Raw genomic sequence first — 18,723 nt, 5'->3', positions numbered from 1 at the left:
GGGCGAGAGCGCCACGCTGTAGTGTCCACAGTGTTCTGATACTGTGTGGCGGAGTGCGTTTTCAGACTGAGCCTTTAAATGTATAGAAAAATCTGACTGGTGATCAGTAAGAGCTCACGCTCCTGAAGACCTCTCCAGAGCTGGACTTTGCTGGGCACAGTGTGCGTGTTCACGCTCCATTCTGTGGCTGTAGCTTTAGAAGAATTCAGTCTTAAATGTGTCCTATTCTATACACAGATTTATATAAACACCAGTTTATTCTTGAATCTCGTGTTGACTGCATGGACGCTGTCCCCCCCTGTGGGAGTGGTGACTCTGTGCTGCCTGTAATGACCCCGGAATGGGCCAGAAGGCAGCCTTCCTAAGTGATGGTGGAGTTCTCTAAAGGAGTCGTGGTTGTGTTCTCACTGTCGGGCTGAACCCTGAAGGGGCTGCTTCTCCTCATTGTTTGCATGTCTTTTTAGAGATAACATGCTGAGTGTCTTCAGCATTTTCAAAAAATTGTTTTTAGAGAGATATGCTGTTTGGAAGATCAAACGTTGCGTTAATGGATGTCTGCGTCTTGAGCATTTTCAGAAATTTTCCGCCGCTAGTATTTGGCGAATTTCCAGTCTCCCCCGAGCCTGTCACCGGTGTTCAGGCCACTCGCTAGGTGGTGCTGGTTTTTAAAGGAACTTAACATTCAATATCAAATAATTGGCATGGGTGTAAATACGTACTTTTTAATTGGTTGACGACATTTTCCCCTGTTTTGGGATACCTATATACTAATAAATATTCTTTAAGCTTTTTTAATGATCCCCTGTGCTGTGGAGCTTATGGAATCATACAGAGTAAAGATGTTTCTCCCAGCTCTTTGCAGTCTTCTGTGGGGAGCCAGGCCAGGCAGGGGGACCTGGGCAGTGGTGGGTGGGCAGGACCCCAGCGCCCACAGACGGGCGTCCTGTGACACGGGCTTGCTTGGTGGACACACACGTTTCCTTGCGTGGGATGCGTCTCTAGCTGGCATTCTTGTTTGCTCTGCGGGTTGGTGCATTGGTCTCCAATGACGGCCGGCTCTTCTTGCAGCGCGTCCACAGCCGGCAGTCAGTGTTCTTCGTCTGGGAGCTGAAGTGGACGCGGGAGCCGCCCCCTGCCCTGCACTGCCGCTTCTCGGTCCGATTCACCCCAGCTTCCGAAGAGCAGCTGTCTGTCTCCTTACAGCCATACACTTATGAATTCCAAGTGGAGAATTTTTTTGTACGTATTGTATTATTTTGAGGGTGCGGCGGGCGTTGGGAAAGGGGTCTTACAATAAAATGTGACATCGTATTCTTTGTAATCTGACAAATCGAATAGGCAAAATCTTTCAATATAGTGAAACAAGGGATTGAGGAAGAGTGAGTACTTGGGACAGTGAAATAATTGTATTTTCAAACCACGGGCCTTTTCAGACGATCTGCCTGCTCTGTGTGCACTCCAGTGGCGCCTCTGGGATTAGCGTTTATGTAAAGACCAAGATTCCTTTTCTCTTCCATACTTCCACTGAGTGACTTCTGGAAATATTTCTTAGAGCCATTTCATCTTGATCTTTAGCCACTACTCAGAGGCATTATTTTATAAAGCATGTCTCCAGTTGTTGAAAAACCGCAAGTGCTATAGCGATTTGCTTGTTTAGTATTCTGAAGATTTTCCTGTAACCTACGTATCTCTTGGTAGATGCCAGTTGAGATGTAGAGTTAAGAATCCCCTAAGCTAGGTGAGTAGATGTAATTGTACATCTCCTTTAGTGAGATGATTGGATCATTGCTAGGCAAACCTGTATGTAAATGTACAACTTTGTGATATTTCCTTCTCCCTATTACTGTGTTTCTAGCTCTTGATGTTAGCGGCTTCTTCTCTGCATTGTTCCAACCCAGACTCTGTTTGACCATTATGTTCTGTTTAACTCTCCTGATTAGCCTTAGAGCATTACACTTAACGACTAGCGTCATCTGTCTTTTTGTGGTGCACACAGATACCTTTCTGTTGTGTTCACAGGAGTTGAGCGTTGGGTTGTGGTGTCGTGAAGAGTTGGCATACCTCTCAGCTGGTTTGCTTATTGCAGGTGATGATCGACTGCTTAGCAGAGTTTCTTTCCGTTTTCTTCCTTTTCAAACTAAGAGGACAGAAAGAATTTTCCTTTGCAACTGTGCAATCTGAGCAAACGATCAGAGAACAGTATCTGGTGGATTGCTCTTTTCAGAACTAGTCTGAGGACCACTTTTTAACAGCTTTATTGAGATATAATTTATACATCATAAAGTTCATGCATTTAAAGTGTACAATTCAGTGTTTTTTTTGTGTATTTATAGAGTTTTACAGCTGTCACAGTAATCTTATTTTAGAACACTTTCATCATTCTCAAAAGAAACGTACTCGTTACAGTCACTGCCGTTTACCTTCTCCCTTCAACCCCTGGCAAACACTAATCACTGGGCAAGTCTGTCTCTGTGGATTCACCTCTTCAGGACATTCCATGTAAATGGAATCATGTAATAGGGAGTATTTTGTGACTGGCTTCGACTCAGCAAAATGTTTTCAAGGTTCATCCATGTCAAAGCGTGTATCAGTGCTTCATCCCTTTTTATGGCCGAATAATATTCCATTGTTTGGATACACTACATTCTGTTTATCCATTCATCTGTTGATGAATATCTGGGTTGTTTTCACTTTGGGGCTATTATGAATAATGCTGCTGTGAACATTCATATACAAGTTTTTGTGTGGACATACGTTTTTATTTCTCTTGGGCAAATACCTAGGCGTGGAATTGCTGGGTCGTATGGTAACTATGTTTAACATCTTGAGGAACTGCCAGACTGTTTCCGGAGCAGCTGTGCCGTTTTACATGCCCACAAGCAGTGTATAAAAGTTCCCATTTCTCCACATTCTCACCAACACTTGTTGTCCGTGGTTTTGATTGTAGTAGTCATTCTGGTGGGTGTGAAGTGGATTCATTTGTGATGGCTACAGGGTTACTATGAATTGGAATTGACTTGATGGCTACGGGTTTAATGTTTGATATTAAGGAGACCTGGTGGCACAACGGTTAAGCACCTGGCTGCTAATGGAAAGGTTGGCCATTTGAACCTTCCCAGTGTCCCATCAGGAGAAAAGACCTGGCCATCTGATTCCGTAAAGATTATAGCCTAGAAAATCCTGTGGACAGTTCCACTCTGTCACATGGACTTGCTATGAGTAGAAATTGACTTGATGGCACCTAACAACATCAGTGATATTAAGCATGCTTTCATGTGCTTATTGGCCAATTGTGTATCTTCTTTGGAGAAATCTATATTCAAATCCTTTGCCCATTTTTAGAATTGGGTTATTTGTCTTTTTTTATTGAGTTGTAAGTGTTCTAGATACAAGTCCCTAATATTTTCTCTTAGTCTGTGGGTTGTCTTCACACTTCCTTGATGGAAAAAAAAAAGTTTTTAATTTTGATGAAGCCTCGCTTATCAATCTCTTTTATTGCTTGTACTTTTGGTGTCAGAGCTGAGAAATCGTGGCTTAACCCAAAGTCCGAAAGATTTCCTCTTGTGTTCTCTTCTAAGGGTTTATTGTTTTAGCTCTTTCATTTAGGTCTGCAGCCTACTTTGAGTTAATTTTTGTGTGTGGGAGAGGTAGGGTCCAGATTTTCCCTCCCGTGTGTGGCTGTCCAGTTGGTTCCAGCACCGTTCTTGAAAAGACTATATTCTTTCCCCGTTGAGTTGTCTTGGCACCTTTGTCGAAAGTCAGGTGATCATAACTGTTAGAGCTGATTTCTGCAGAGGTGTGTTATTTGTAGACACTGTTCTTGCAGCCCCAACAGCACCGTCAGGTGAGGGGGCACCTCACCGCTCGCTCTGCGGCCCAGTGCTTCTCCACACACACACACACACACACACACATGCGTGCACACACGGACACACACACACACACACATGCGTGCACACACGGACACACGGACACACACACACACACACACACACACACACACACACACACACACACACACACCCGCTTCTTTCAGACACAGGCAGAAAGCAGTGGGCAGGGCTGTACACGGGGAGCAAGCTAAGGTTTATCACTCTGTAACTCCGCGTTTCCGTCCACTCACCGAGTAAAACTCGCGCTCTCCTTCCCCGGGCTCAGAAACGCTCAGGACTGACTGCGCCCCCGCAGCCTTCTGAAGAGCAGAGAGCTTTGACACCAGCCCTTTGTTACTGCCACTTTCCTTCATCTAACTGCCTCTGCCTTCCCTCCCCTCCCCTCCCCTCCAGTAAACGTCTCTTTCCTCCCATTGGATGGGTCTTGTATGTGTGCTTTGAGTCCGCGGAAGGTCCTTAGGCCTCATCTTTGATGCCATTGGAGTCAGAAAGCCCTGTCGTCAAACTCCAGCCTGGCCTCTCTTCTGACAGATAGAAGTTTCCCGTCTCCAAACAGATTGATTTGGGTGTTTGGTATGAAAATCCCTTAGAAAGGCCTGACTAAGGACTGTAAACGTTGCCTTGTTAACTCCCAGGAAAATTATTATGTTGGCATTAGGCTTAGGAGTGCTCTTTTCAAAATTCTGAAATCATTTTTCTTTGAACATTTTACAGTTCCAACAGAAAACCTTTTACAATAGACTTACACTGCAAATCCTATAATACTAAATGAAGGAATATTTGGCTTTATAAATAGAACTAGCAACGTCCCTGCGTTTGGCAGTTAAGCCTATGTCACCTGTAGAGTGGCAGGTCTGCTTTGATTCTTTGTTCTGGACAGTGATCAGATGTTAGAGGTAAGTGTGAACAGCCATTGAGAACAGGTCCCGGAGAAAGTCAGTGATGGACTGAGTGTTGGATGATGCCGAGGCATTATTGTTCATTTTGCTAGTTGAGATCATGACATTGTTTTTTGGGAAGAGAACTACCATATTTTTTAGAAATGCGTACTTAAGTCTATAGGGGTGAAATGGCAGGTTGTCTGGAATTTGCTTTAAAGTATCTCAGGCAAATAAACACAGATAGGTAGATGAAGCAAACTTTCGAATAAACTGTTAAATCTGGAGGATGGGCATATGGAGAGTCGTAGCATTCCTTCTTCCGTTGTGTGGAGCTGAAAGTGTTCATATTTTAGAAAAGCTTCGAGGCCCTTGAGCTAGGACTTCCCAGGAGCAAATGCATACAGCAGGGGTTGTTTAGAGAAACAGTTCCGGGTGCTTCTCAACTAACCTAGACCTCAGCGGCTGACAAGCAGGTATCACCTCAGTCCTCGCCCATCTGCTGGCGATACCACATTTGCCTTACATACTGTTTCTAACATTGTTTGAATACATTCCCTTTGTACTTTTCTTTCTCTCTGTCTTGCCCAGACATTGTATAAAGTGAAAGCTGAAATATTCCCTCCTTTGGGAATGGAATACTGTAAAACAGGCTCGCTCTGCTCCCTGGAGGTGTCGATCACTCGCCTCGCGGACCTCCTGGAGGTGGACAAGGACGAAGCACTGACAGAATCCGATGAGTATTTTACGACAAAACTCATGTATGAAGGTAGGTTTAGAGCCCTCTTCGGTCATAACTGTCGTGATAGTCCAGTGCTCTAAGTGATTATGCCTTGCCTTCCACAAAGTATAGCATTCCTTGTCCAAAGAGAGAGTGTTCTAGAACTGAAAGAGCTTGTAATAGTTTTGTTATATAATACGGTCCTAGGTGACAGAACCTTTGCACTTTGTTACTACGGATTCACTCTCCCAACAAGTATTCCTCACTCCAGCGCTGTGGGGGTCAGTGCTGAAGAGGACGTTGTGCTCAGAGCTACCCTTTCCTTCCTACGCGTGACGCAGGATCTTCCCTTACCGTGGAACAGAGTCCAGGCGCCTTTGCCTTGCAGTGGAGGGTCCCTGTAACATGGCTCCTGCCCTTTTCTCCTCTAGCACCCTTTCATTCCACTCCCCACCACGTTCCCCCTCCCCCACAACCTCCTTCTTCCCTCTGGATCTCTGTCAGACATCCCAGCTGCAGCCTCTTCCCTAGAGCCTCTGTTGCTTTAGAACGGTGGTTCTCAAAGTTTTTGGTCTCAGGACCCTTGACATTCTGAAAATGATCGCAGAGCCAAATATTTATTTGTTGATTTGTTTTAATAGCGATAAAACCACTGCACGATATTATTCATGAAAAATGACTATTTTCTGAAACACAAGAAGCCAGAAGAACTACATTGTTTGCGTTCTCGTGGATCTCGTTCGTGTCTGGTTTGGTGGAAAGTAACTGAATTCTCATATACGCCTCTGCATTCAGTCTGGGGCGGTATCTGTTCTCTTGCTTGAAGTACAGGGAGAAGCCCCAGTCCCTCGCAGATACGTGGTTGGAAAAGGGAAGAGTATTTTAACAGCCTATTTAGATAATCGAGGGTATTCTTCTCTGGTACTTTACCAGCACTGGACAAGTGGTAGTGTTTTAAAGGTTAGCTGCAACGTGGAGTCTGAATCCTGTCAGTTAACTTTCCGTACTCTGTTACACCGAATCCGTTTGTCCGCCTTGCATTTGGGTAGGTCTTTTGTCCAGACATCATTGTGAAACACCTGCCAATCATTTGAAAAACGTGGGATCCTGAGTTCCGCAGCTGGCCGCATGTTGATGCCTTCCATTGAACAATGTCAAAAATTCCCGTGTGCTAACCCAACCACTGAGCTCCTCGGGAAAGTCTTTGCGTACTGGGATGCTGTCAGGCTCACAGACAGATGCAGGTTTTCCAAAATGCTAATTTTACTTGAAGTCTTAAATTGTGTCATTGGCAGTAGATACTGCTGGTTGTTTTCTTTGAAGTGGCAGGCTCCCCTCATTCATTTTGAGACTAGAGTTTTTATCTGTCATGCTTTCAAGCCATAGTGATGTTCCACGGACGCAGCAGCTAGCTCAGCTTGCAGCAGGAACTGCACAGAGGTTTTTTTCTCGGGACTGTCAGACTTCAGTCTGCAGCAATAGCACGTTATGCGTGCTTCCTGTTTCACCACACGGAATAGTAAGAAGAGGTGTGCCGCAATCTGGAAATAACCCAAACATCCTTCAGCGAGTGAGTGCTAAACAAAGTCGAGTACATCCACACCATGGAACACCCCTCAGCAGTAAAACCAAGTGAGCCATTGATGCACGCAACAACGTGGATGGACCTCGGCATTATACTGAGTGAAGCAGGCCGGTCTCATGAGGTTACATACTGTATGATTCCATTTATATAACGCTTTCTCAGAATGAGCGAATTACAGGGTGGAGAACAAATCAGTGATTGACAGGGGTTAGGAAGTGGGGGGAGATGTGATTATAAAGGGGTAGCATGAGGGCCTTCTGTGGTGACAGAAGTCTGTAGCTTGATTATGGTGGTGATTGTATGAAGCTGCGCACCTGAAAAATGCCGTAGAATTTATACACAAAGACATTAAAAAAAAAAAAGTGTCTGCAAGCACTGGGGAGCCTGAGTGAGCTGTGGTCCAGGTTAACTGTGGTGCTGTGCCGGTGTCCTGCGGGTGTGCGAGGCGTCCCGCAGGTGGGCGAGGCCTCCCGCGGGTGGGCGGGGTGTCCCGCAGGTATGTAAAATGGCACCACCTGGGGGCCGGGTGAGGGATGCCCAGGACCCTGTGCTGCTATTTCTGCAGCTTCTCGTAATCTGTCATCATTTCAAGATGATTAAAGATGCCTACTCAGGGTGTGTTAAATGAATTGTTTTGGCTGCATCATGAAGGACACTCCGAAGAGAAGCTGGCAGTGTTTTGAGTGAGTGTGAGCTGCTGGTGGTGGCGAAGCATTGGTTCCTGCTGCGGCGTCGTACGCACCGCTGTTGCTGTACCGTCAGTGCAGATGCCAGCACTGTGGGAGAAGCAGGAACCTGAGAACAGCTTTGAGCTCGCGGGTCCCTTGAGGACCGCGCTTTGAGAACCGTTGCTCAGGTGCCTTCCTCCTGGAGGCCGCTCTGGCCTCCGCTGCCCTTTGCTACCACCTGTTCTCAGAGTCTGTCCCCCCGTGACCCCCACCTGCAGGACCTTTCACAGCCTCTCCTCTGCTGCTCACATAGCTTCTAATCCTGTGTTCCTGGCCTGTTGCTCCTTCTCCCCGTGATGGGGAGGCTGAGCTGTCTTCTGCCAGCTCATCCCGAGGACAAGCATCCCGCCCGCTCGTTTATGTACCTCCGGGGCTGTGCCCTGTGAGGCTTGGTTGGGTGTTCCCACGGGGCAGATTTAAGTGAGTGCTGCGTTCTGACAATCAATGTCAGTAATGACTGTCGCGTGTTAGGAATCTTTGAGGGCCCAGTAGCTCTACTAAGTGTATTACATACATCTTCTCTTTTCCTCTTTAAACACCAGCCCTGTAAAGGGGGGCGTGACCATCACTTTCCCTGAGCTTGGAGCCCTGAGAGACGTGTCCACCTGGCAGTCAGGATCCAAACCCATTTGTCTTTGATGCTACCTCCTACCAGACAGAACCACCATACCGTGCCACCACCAAAGTAATATGTTTGTTTAACAGCCAAAGTAACCCAACTCTTGAAACGTTACACACAGGTTTTACAGGGAAATTTCCTATCAAAATTTAATTACTAATTTTAGAGGAAAAAATGGTTTTCCTTGTGCATCTAGCATGATCCAGTCTAAACTAGAACTCGTTGAAGGTTGGTCTAAAATAAATATGTATCTTAGTTATCAAACTGGTGTTGTTGGGTGCGGTTGAGCTGATTCCAACTCCTAGCGACCCCATGTGACAGAGTAGAGCTACCCCTCAGGGTTTCCTTGGCTGTAGTCTTAACAGAAATAGATGGCCAGGTCTTTTCTGTCACGGGCTGCTTGGTGGGCTCAAACCACCAACCTCTCGGTTAGCAGCTGAGCGCTTAACCATGGTGCCACCAGGGCTCCTTAATTATAGTTATCAAGCTCTCTGTGTTTTATCTTAAGGCGCAGTGAGAAGGCATTGAGCTAGGTCATATTCCCTGCAATCACGGATCTCCCACTGCTGAGTGTGAGAAGGTGGCCGTTGGTAGTTCCTGTTTTGGTCTGAGCACCGAATGGCCTGTTGGGGTCCCCACCGTGGCTTTCTCCTTTCTTGCAGTTGGGGACAACAGTAGCAACTGGGCGGTGTGTGGGAAGAGCTCCGGCGTTCTCTCCATGCCCGTGGCCGCGCAGGCCACTCACCGGGTCCACATGGAAGTGATGCCCCTCTTTGCGGGACGCCTGCCCTTCCCGGACGTCCGGCTGTTTAAATACCTCCCCCACCACTCGGCCCACTCCTCCCAGCTGGATGCCGGTAAGAGCCTCAGGAAACAGTTTTCAGTTACATACTTGAGTGAGTGATAGCTTTATGAGGAGAGGTGGCAAACGGACTGCGCAAAGAACGGGTTTGACAACTGGCAGCCTGTCTTCGGTGCCCAAACCTAGCGTGACACTGGTCTTGGGCGTCTCTCTCCGTGTGTTAGAATTCTCTTTCTAGGGAATGGGGTGGGCTCAGTGGGGCCAGGCTCCTCTTGGGGTGGTATGCAGTAGCCCACAACACTGATGTGACTTGGAGCCTGCTCCGTATGCTTTGCAGATAGCTGGATAGAGAATGACAGCCTGTCGGTGGACAAGCACGTCGACGATGCGGTGGACAGCAGCAGCGTCAAGAGCCGGGGCTGCGTGCACTCGGCCGCCAGCACCGAGCACAGAGGCCTGCCCATGCCCCGGCTCCAGGCCTTCCCGCCCGGCCAGGTCTTCAACTCCAGCACTGGCATGCAGGTCTTTGTTATCCCCAGCAAGGAAGACCATGTCCTGGAGGTCAGTGTCACATGACCATGCCAAGAGTCACGGAACAAACGTCCAGATGGAGGTGAACGCACTTTAAAGGACCAGGACTTGACTGTTCTCCATTGTAACATTCTGCTGTGACTGGACTCGGCGACTCTGTTTGGCCGTGGAAGCGTCAGAGGATTTCAGTGTACCATGCAGCTGGTGTGACTGAGTTGAGTTGTCCATTTCATGTTTTATATGATAGGAAATTACTTGTTACCTTCTCATTCCCAGGCCAGGGATGGCGTCCTTCCGGGTCTCCCAGAGCCTGCCCTCTGCACATTAACCGCTTGCTGCTCATGGAGGCATCTGTAATCGGTCTCCCCAGACCAAGTGGAGGTCACTCTGCCCTTCAGGTGGACATCCAGCAGGCATTGGGGGCTTATCAGGGAGACGCGTATGCCTTCTGGTCATGCGCTGCCCGTTTGTGGACCGGGGGGACTCGTGAATCCTGGACCCCAGATCATCTAGTTGTACTTTCCTGGAGGAACACCCGTTCAGGGCAGGTCGGGGGTGGGGTGGGGTGGGGTGGAGGGGGTTGGGGGGGAAAGTAACCCCTCTGTGCCTTGGGACATCAGAATGGGGAGGACCCGGAGGGCTCCTGCGCAGTCCTCGATGGGTCTTTTGGAGCCATTTTAAAGGTACTTTAAAGAGACTAGCCCAGGGCATGAGGAACAGCTTGGCATTTAAATGGTTTAGGAATAAACGTTTCTGGAACCCTGTTTTCCCCTCACAATGTTGATTGACTATCATATGCACTTGGAATTAAATCTGTATTTATTTTAATTATCATTGTATATGTGGGGTTCATGTGTTGTGTTGCTTTTCTCTCACCTTTAAATAGTCTTTCCATGTGATTGTAACTAATCAGTATTTTTCTTTTGCACCTTAAGTCTTAAAAATTAAGATGTTTCCTTTACAGTGAAGATGGGGGGTCCTCTCGGTGTCCTTCTAGTCTGGTTGTGGGGAAGGACTGAAGTCCTGGAACGACACCTTCTCTGGTCCTGTAAATTGCACTCACTCCAGACCGACGGATGCATTTGCTTTCGGTTATAACTGTAATTGTCTAGATGGTTGATTTATTATTTTTAAAAGGGCAAACTAACTGATAAAACGTTTATGTACAAGTTGCACCAAAAATCAAGGACAAAATAAATGTGTGTTTGTTTTTATCGGTGTGAGAGTCACAGCTTGTAAATAACTGGTGTACGTTTTAAACCTTTTTCAGCTCTCCAAAGCCATGTATTTTTGTACATTACGAAATAGAGTACTCTCCATTCACTGGCAAACTTGGTGGGAATGGAAGTTCGCAAAATTAATGCAGGCGGATGTAGCAGGGCCCCACGTGCATAACTCAGACAGACGTTTGGGCCCCAGAAGGGAACAGGGAGGCGCCCCGGGGCTGCTGAGGCTGGCCGGGCGGAGGGCGGAGGATAAGGAGGCGCAGCTCAAAACGAGTATCTGACAGGTCACTCGCTTTCCATATTCTGCGTGTGGTCTTCAGACTCATCCAGCAAATAAAGCGGGTGTCATTGTTTTTTCTTGCCCCATATCTTACTCATTTGTATAGGTTAGAGACGTACGTAAAGAAGATAAATGTTTGTATCTTTAAGTAAACTTTTCAGAAATTGATCTTCTTCATGTGCTGTTTAAAACTAATAACCTTGGTCAACTTGTTAATAAGTAAATTAGAACTTCAGAATCTACCGGTAGTTTAGAGTTTAAAAAATACCTTTTTTTTTTTTTTAATTATAAAAATTGAAAATTGCTGTACAAATCTGCGAAGTCCTGGGAATGAAGGGATCTTTAAGATTTTATTCTCTGTCAGAAAAGCCTCGAATCCACGTTGTCAGCCTCTGAGCCAAGAGAACATGCCCTTTCTCAAGGAACAGTATAGCTTTTCCTGTCACCTTCTGGAACAGGGAGTACGACTCAACGTTTAATTCACTTCTGTTTGATTTTCATATCTGGGTCCTATTCCCAGTGTGACGTTCTATAATTACATATATATTTAGAGGGAGAAAATGAAGGGGAACTTCAAAGTGTTTTTGGTTTCTTATTGTCTGAGAACTGAACAAAATCAAATTTATCTCACGTTTGGTTTTTTTCCCCTAGGATCAAAAGATCTTTTGAGATGTAAGTTACATGGGTCTTTCTGCCATTTTTTTTTTTTAAGACAAAAAAGAATGTCACCCAAAACTTCATTTGTTTTCTTGATATTCACCATAAGTCTAACCAAAAGGCTGTAATTGGATTTTTGTTGCGTTTTAAAGTAAGGTCCATGTGTTTGAGACAAGCTGGTTTTGTTGATAAGGTTGCATCAACTGTTAAATAATTGTGAAGCCAGATTTCGAATGTGTATCTAAAAAGCAAAGGATATGTAGCCATTTTGCAAATATCTGAAACATGTAAATACTAGCAAATGGGAAAGAAAATAAGTTATAATTTTTGTGAATTTCATGGGGATCTCCTATGATTGGAAAAATTATAACTCTTATACTTCTAATGTGGAAATTGTATTTAATCTGAAAATGAGTTCTACCTACAGTCCCAGGGCCAGCCCAGCATGGGTCGGCTCCCTTGATTGCTGAGTCTCAGTCCGAAAGGGTGGAGATCCCATAAAGAGTTAAAGAAGAAAATGCTCACAAGGCTTCTATGCAGTCTGTCCTTAGTGTTTCCACTGAGTTACAAAGTGAAATTAAAGAAACACTCCAGGTGTGTATGTAAAATGAACGATGGTACTACTTTGTATAATTGTGCTGATGTAAATGTTTTACTTTTGACTGTGATTTTCTAAAATAAATCCTACCTGATTTTAAAATTTTATTTTTCATGAAAATACCCCTTGATCTGTATTTAGCCATCATATAAACCAGGCCATGAGAGCCAAAAGCATCGTTTGTACAATGTGCTGGGGTTCTGTGACTGGAAAAGGTGACAAGTTGGTGACTTTGACACTGTAGGTATTAATTCTATTTTCATGGTTTACGATGAAAAATCATTTTCACATTACTCTGTAATATACTGTTAGATGAAAACCATGTAAGCATTAAAATTCTGAAAATACACATTTTAAGAAGAAACTTTGCTGTTTGAACTTGTTTCTTTCGCTGTGGGGTTTGAAAATTGAGCAGGTGAAGTTAAAGGACTTTGTTTTCTCTCCCTAATCCTTGTTCCTGTCTTTCAGGCAGAAATTATTTACTTTTGGGTGACCATTAGGGATTTTTTCATAATTTATTACAGTAGCTCACAAGAACTGAGATATTTGAGTTTTCAGAGCTTTCAGTTTTTCAGTAGACACTGTGTTCGTCAATTTACATTCCACAAAATCAAGCTGGGCTGCCTGGGACAACGTTCTGTGACACTGGGTTAGGCTGCCTGTACGGTTTCTTGGAAGAAATGTGCTCTTCACTTAATTTATTAAGGTACACTTTTCAGTATGATTAGCCAGTTGCTGACCCCATGTGTGTCAGAGTAGAACTGTGCTGCACAGGGTTTCAGTGGCTGATCTTTTGGAAGTAGACTGCCAGGCCTTTCTTCTGATGTGCCTCTGGATGGACTCAAACCTCCGACCTTTCAGTTAACAGCATGAGGGATTGTTGTTAGGTGTCATGGTGAACTTGATTTCAACTTATTGTGACCTCATGTGACAGAGTAGAACTGCTCCATAGGGTTTTCTAGGGTGCAGTCTTTGTGGGGAAGCACTTACTGATGAAGATCAAAGACTACAGCCTTCAGTATGGATTACACTTCAACATAAAACAAAATCCTCACAACTGAACCAATAAGCAACATTATGATAAACAGAGAAAAGATTGAAGTTGTTAAGAATTTCATTTTACTCTGATCCACAATCAACACCCAGGGAAGCTGCAGTCAAGAAATCAAGTGACGCATTGCATTGGGCAAATCTGCTGCCAAAAACCTCTTTAAAGTGGTTAAAAGCAAAGATGTCAGTTTGAGGACTAAGGTGCACCTGACCCAAGCCATGGTATTTTCAATTGCCTGATATGCATACAAAAGCTGGACAATGAATAAGGAAGACCGAAGAAGAATTGATGCCTTTGAATTACGGTGTTGATGAAGAATATTGAATATACCATGGACCGCTAGAAGAACGAACAGGTCTGTCTTGCAAGAAATACAGCCTGAGTCTCACGTGCTTTGGACATGCTATCAGGAGGGACCAGTCCCCGGAGGACATCGTGCTTGGTAAAGTAGAGGGTCAGCCAAAGAGAGGAAGACCCTTAATGAGATGAATTGAGGATGGCTGCAGTGATGGGCTCAAGCATAGCCAACATAGTGAGGATGGTGCAGGACCAGGCGTTTCGTGCTGTTGTATGAGTCGGAACCTACTCCAGTAGGCAGCTAAAAGTAATCTTTGCTGGAGCTGATCGCCAGATCTTTCTGCCGGGGAACCGCTAGTGGGATTCTAACCACCAACCTTTGGGTTTGCGGCTGCACCGTTGTGCCCCCCCGGGATTACAAACTGTTAAATAGGAAGCTTGGGGCTGGAGGAAGAACCTGTTCAGAGCTTTAACCTCATTAGCGGAAAAGGCATACACTGTTCCGAGTCGCGGTGCAGCCTGGTCCCATGGTCTCCGGCTGCAGGCTGGACCAGCCCGTGCTTGCTCTGCGCGGCTCCACGGAGGGGCGCGGCCGCGGGGCTCGGGCTCAGGCTCCGCCTTCGGGCGGTTCCACCTGAGAGCGGGGTGGGGCGGAGTCTCAGGTTCAGGCTCCACCTCTGGTGGGGAAGGGCGGAGTTCGGGCCACAGGCTCCCCTTTAGAGAGGACTGGGGGCGGAGCCTCGGGTTTAGGCCCCGCCTCGGGGCGGGGAGGGGCGGAGCTCTGGCCACAGGCCCCGCTTCAGAGCGCAGTGGGGGCGGAGCCTCGGGTTCAGGCTCCACCTCGGTGTGGGCTGGGGCCTCGGGGTCAGGCTCCGCCTCAGGGCGGGAAGGGGCGGGGCTCCGGCCACAGGCTCCGCTTTATAGCGGACTGGGGGCGGAACCTCGGGTTCAGGCCCTGCCTCGGGGCGGGGAGGGGCGGAGCTCTGGCCACAGGCTGCGCGTCAGAGCGGAGTGCGGCAGGGCGCCAGGGGCTGCGTGCGGTCCTCCGGCCGCGGTGGGCGCTGTGGCGCTGCTGCCTGGGTCCTCGGCCCTGTCCCCGGAAGCGGGCGCAGGGGGCTGCCCGGTGGGACACACGTGCGTCTGCCGCGATGAAGTTCGCGTACCGGGTGAGCGCGCCGGGGGCGCGGGGCGCGGGGCTGCGACCTGGGGGGGGCGGCCCACCAGGGCGACTCGCGCGCCCTAGGCGGCCCTGGGACTAGAGAGGACCGGGCCCTTCTTCCTTCCGGGGCCGCCGGCCGCCTGAGCAAGGCGCACGGGTCCCGGCTGTGCTGTGCGACGGCGCCAGTGGTCGTGCCGGTAGTGGCTTCCGTGGGGTCGGCGACGGACTCAGCGGGACGGGAGGGCGAGCGCGGCGGGAGCGGGGCGCAGATCTCTCCTCTGCTCTCTTTGGGAAGTCAGAAATGGGGCCGGCAGGATCTTTATGTGTTCTCTAAGTTGAGCTGCTCCAGCAGCGAGAGGGGAATTGGAACGGCAGGAGACGGACACCACCATCCCTGGGAGGATTAGGAGGTGGGGTCCGGGGAGCCGCGGACTGGAGCGGGAAGGAGGGAGGTAGGGGGCGGGCAGATGTGGGGTGAAGGATCAGGCACTGGTGCCTGATGGCGCCTGCTTGCTGTGAGGTCAGGTCACAATGAGCTGAGGGGAGGGAACGGGAAAGGGGAGACCCCCGTGTGGATTTGAGGGCCTAGTGAGAAGGGTGCAGACAGGTAGGTAAGGAAGAGAGGAGTAGGGGAGCCCACCTGTCCCTCATCTCTGCCTTGTCTGCGTTGGTCTTGCATCGCCGAAGCCTTCGGTACAATTGCGGTGCGCTCGCGGGGGAAACACTGCCCAAGTTTGTGCTGTCTCCAGACTTGCTTGTCTTTCCCCCATTGAACATTGTCCCTGATCGGTCCCAGCTCGCTCCAGGTTTGCCCTGGCGCTGGACATGGTGAGGACCTACAGGGCTACGCCTTTAGCCCTGCCGCCAGCCTTGGTTTTTGGTGCCCAGCCCCAGATGACACTCATCCTGTCCAGAACTGAGCCTGCTACTCCCCCCAGAGCGCTCCTTGCCTGTGCCCCCGTGCTGGGGAAGGCCCCTCCACCCACCCAGCGCCCACACCAGAAGCCAGCTGGGTGCTGGCCCTTCTCATCCATCTCCTCTTGGGCTGGGTCCCATCCTTTCTTCTCCATTCCTATGTCACTGGGCTCTTTGGGGCGCTGTCGTCTTTTTCCTAGGATAGTACAAGAGCTTCTTACCTGCTTCCCTGCATTCCCCTTGCTCCCTGCAATCGTTAGAGTGGTCCCAAAAAATGTGAGCCAAGGCACGTCACCGCCCTTCTTGGTCTTGCCCAGTTCCTCCCTGAAGTTCTCTGACCTTGGCTGGAATTCCAGAGCTTAGCCTGGCTTGGGCTTGCTGTTGTCACCCAGGTTCCAGCTTAGATGCCCCATGTCCGGGGACCTTCCCTGAGCACCCGGCGAAGGTCACCTGGCGTGCACACGCCGCTGGGTGGGGCCTCTGTCTCACAGCACCTCACATCATCTGTACTGACCTCATCTCGTGTTTGGTGAATGAATGGGCTGTGACACACTTAGGGTTCGGGTGCCTCAAACTCAAGATGCTCTTGGAGTGCTTTTCCTCTGTTGCAGCTTTTCTCCTGAAACATGGACCCTGTCCCCTCCTTCCCCCACCTCCTACCCTCCCTCCCACCAAAAATGCCGCATGTGTTCACAGCCACCTCTACCCTTGGATGGAGCTCTGGGCTGTTCACTTCACCTCAGTCTCTCTTGCTTGGGGCTATGGCTGTCTGGGTGGCCAGGAAATGTCTGGGGGTAGTCAGGGTGCTTTGGGAATGGATAGGGCCTGGTGCCCTGTGGGGGCTCTCTTCCACGCAACACCCCATTCCACCCTTTCCTGTGAGCAGAGACAAACTTTGTATTTACTTTATATTAAGACAGCTTTGTTTTCTTTCCAGTTCTCAAATTTGCTGGGTACAGTGTATCGGCGTGGAAACTTAAATTTTACACAGGATGGTAATTCTGTTATCAGTCCTGTGGGAAACAGAGTCACCGTGTTTGACCTTAAAAAGTGAGTATGAGAAAATGACGTTAAAAGGAACGATGATTAGAGCTTGTGTGTAAAAGCCGACGGTGATTCTCAGAGCTGTTTTCAGCACCTTAGTTTTTATGGTGTACCCATTAATTAAACAATTTTTCCTACTGCTTTCAGGAGTTGGAAGGCAGCCCCAGAAAGGGTGGTGGGAGGTACGTGGTGTCAGTGGGTCGGCAGGGGGATTGCAGTGGGTGTCTTGGTTGTTGACACTGCCCTTACAGGTACCATCGGGATGGGGCACATGCTTCGGGTCACTCAGCAGGGCTCTCTGGGGGAAGGTCGAGAACTTCTTGTTGTGGACTTGGGGTTGCAGAAAGGGGGTGATGTCAGGGCTTGTGCTCCATCTTGGGTATACCTCACCAGCGAGGCCCCTGCCGGGGAGAGCCTGGGCTGCCGGGGTGCTGCCAGGCACCTCACTGGGTCTCCTCACTTGGGATGGGGCAGGGTGATCCAGCTCCGCAGCTTGCAGGGTTCTGCTTTGGTTGCTTGGGTCTGGCTCGGTTGCCTCCGAATGAGCCTGCTGCTGCTTTTCTCTCTTCCCGAGGGGAAGGGCTTCCGAGCGGCTGTTCACCTCTCCCACCTCCACCCAGATGTGCCGAGGAGGCCTCGGCCGCCCAGGGTCTGTCCTGCTCTGTAGTGCTCCAGCTGTGTGGCCTGCGGCCTCCATTTCCTTTTCTGTCAGTGGGGACAGCGACAGTCCCTGTTGGGTAGGTCATTCCCTGAAGTGCCTGGGAGCCGCGCCTGGTGCAGGGAGAGCTCTGGGGCCAGCTGCTCCTGCTGCTGCTCTCGTGTTTAAATGACATCCAGTGAAGGATCGCTAAGTAACAGCTACGTGTTTGTTGAAGAAAACTCGGAAAGCAAAACAATGAGGGACAAAAGGAGAATCGAGTTGCGGCGTTTACAGAGACGCCCACGTGTCACTACGTACTTACGTGCCCATTTTTGTGCATTTTCCCTTGTCCTTGTAAGTGTCATCTTCTGTGATGTGCTGTCATTGGGGTCAGTCCCTCTCGTTGGACTGCTAGCTTGTTTCCAGATTCCCGACGTTAGACGTGTAGGGTCCTCTGGGACACAGTCCTGCAGGTGAAATTGGTGCGTCAGCCATTTTAAGGCTTTTACTATATTTTGCCAAATCTCCCCCAGGGACACCGTCTTGCTCCCTTTCTCCCAGTGGAGACAGGAGACCATGCTCCGCCCTTGAGGATCTGGAGGGATGGGAGGGTGTGTGGCGTGGATGGGGTTGTGTGGTGTGGGCGGGCTGCTGGACAGAGGCTCATGGCACACACTCCACCGCTTCCTGCTGTGGTTTGTTTCTTCAGCAACAAGTCGGACACCCTACCCCTGGCCACGCGGTACAATGTCAAGTGTGTGGGGCTCTCTCCGGATGGCTGCCTCGCCATCATTGTGGACGAAGGTAATGGCCTTGGGCCAGAGCATGGTGTATGGGGTGGGGGTAGGCATGGCGGGTGGCTGTTCTACCCTGATTGGGTGGTCAGGTGGGAGTGATTGCACTGAGTCGCAATGAGGGGGTGTCACCATGAGACAGCCCCTCCCCATCTTTGCAACATCATGGGGCACTGGTGGAGCTTAGGATGAGGGTGAGGATATTTCTTAGTGTGGGCCCCGTGTCTCAGTGTGGAGAAAAGTGAGGACGTCTCTGTCGGGTGGGCCTCACGTCCCCATGCCAAGAAAGGTGAGGAGGACGTCTG

General features: G+C 49.0%; 2 protein-coding genes across 2 annotated transcripts in view; both read left to right on the top strand.

Annotated features, from left to right (window-relative positions):
* TRAPPC10 (trafficking protein particle complex subunit 10) overlaps nucleotides 1-10,297 on the top strand; it is a 78,410-nt gene extending 68,113 nt beyond the window's left edge. Inside the window, exons 19-22 of the mRNA XM_023739074.1 lie at nucleotides 1,069-1,239; nucleotides 5,363-5,540; nucleotides 9,087-9,281; nucleotides 9,564-10,297. Of these exons, the coding sequence (XP_023594842.1) occupies nucleotides 1,069-1,239; nucleotides 5,363-5,540; nucleotides 9,087-9,281; nucleotides 9,564-9,802 (783 nt within the window). The 3' untranslated portion in view covers nucleotides 9,803-10,297. The remainder of the gene's footprint in view (nucleotides 1-1,068; nucleotides 1,240-5,362; nucleotides 5,541-9,086; nucleotides 9,282-9,563) is intronic.
* Nucleotides 10,298-14,943: 4,646 nt separating this feature from the next.
* PWP2 (PWP2 small subunit processome component) overlaps nucleotides 14,944-18,723 on the top strand; it is a 22,399-nt gene continuing 18,619 nt past the window's right edge. Inside the window, exons 1-4 of the mRNA XM_023739110.1 lie at nucleotides 14,944-15,032; nucleotides 16,878-16,990; nucleotides 18,334-18,510; nucleotides 18,649-18,718. Of these exons, the coding sequence (XP_023594878.1) occupies nucleotides 15,015-15,032; nucleotides 16,878-16,990; nucleotides 18,334-18,510; nucleotides 18,649-18,718 (378 nt within the window). The 5' untranslated portion in view covers nucleotides 14,944-15,014. The remainder of the gene's footprint in view (nucleotides 15,033-16,877; nucleotides 16,991-18,333; nucleotides 18,511-18,648; nucleotides 18,719-18,723) is intronic.

This window comes from Trichechus manatus, unplaced genomic scaffold (assembly GCF_000243295.1).
Source record: "Trichechus manatus latirostris isolate Lorelei unplaced genomic scaffold, TriManLat1.0 scaffold00128, whole genome shotgun sequence".
Lineage (NCBI taxonomy): Eukaryota > Metazoa > Chordata > Mammalia > Sirenia > Trichechidae > Trichechus > Trichechus manatus.
This window is presented reverse-complemented; position numbering and strand designations above follow the sequence as displayed.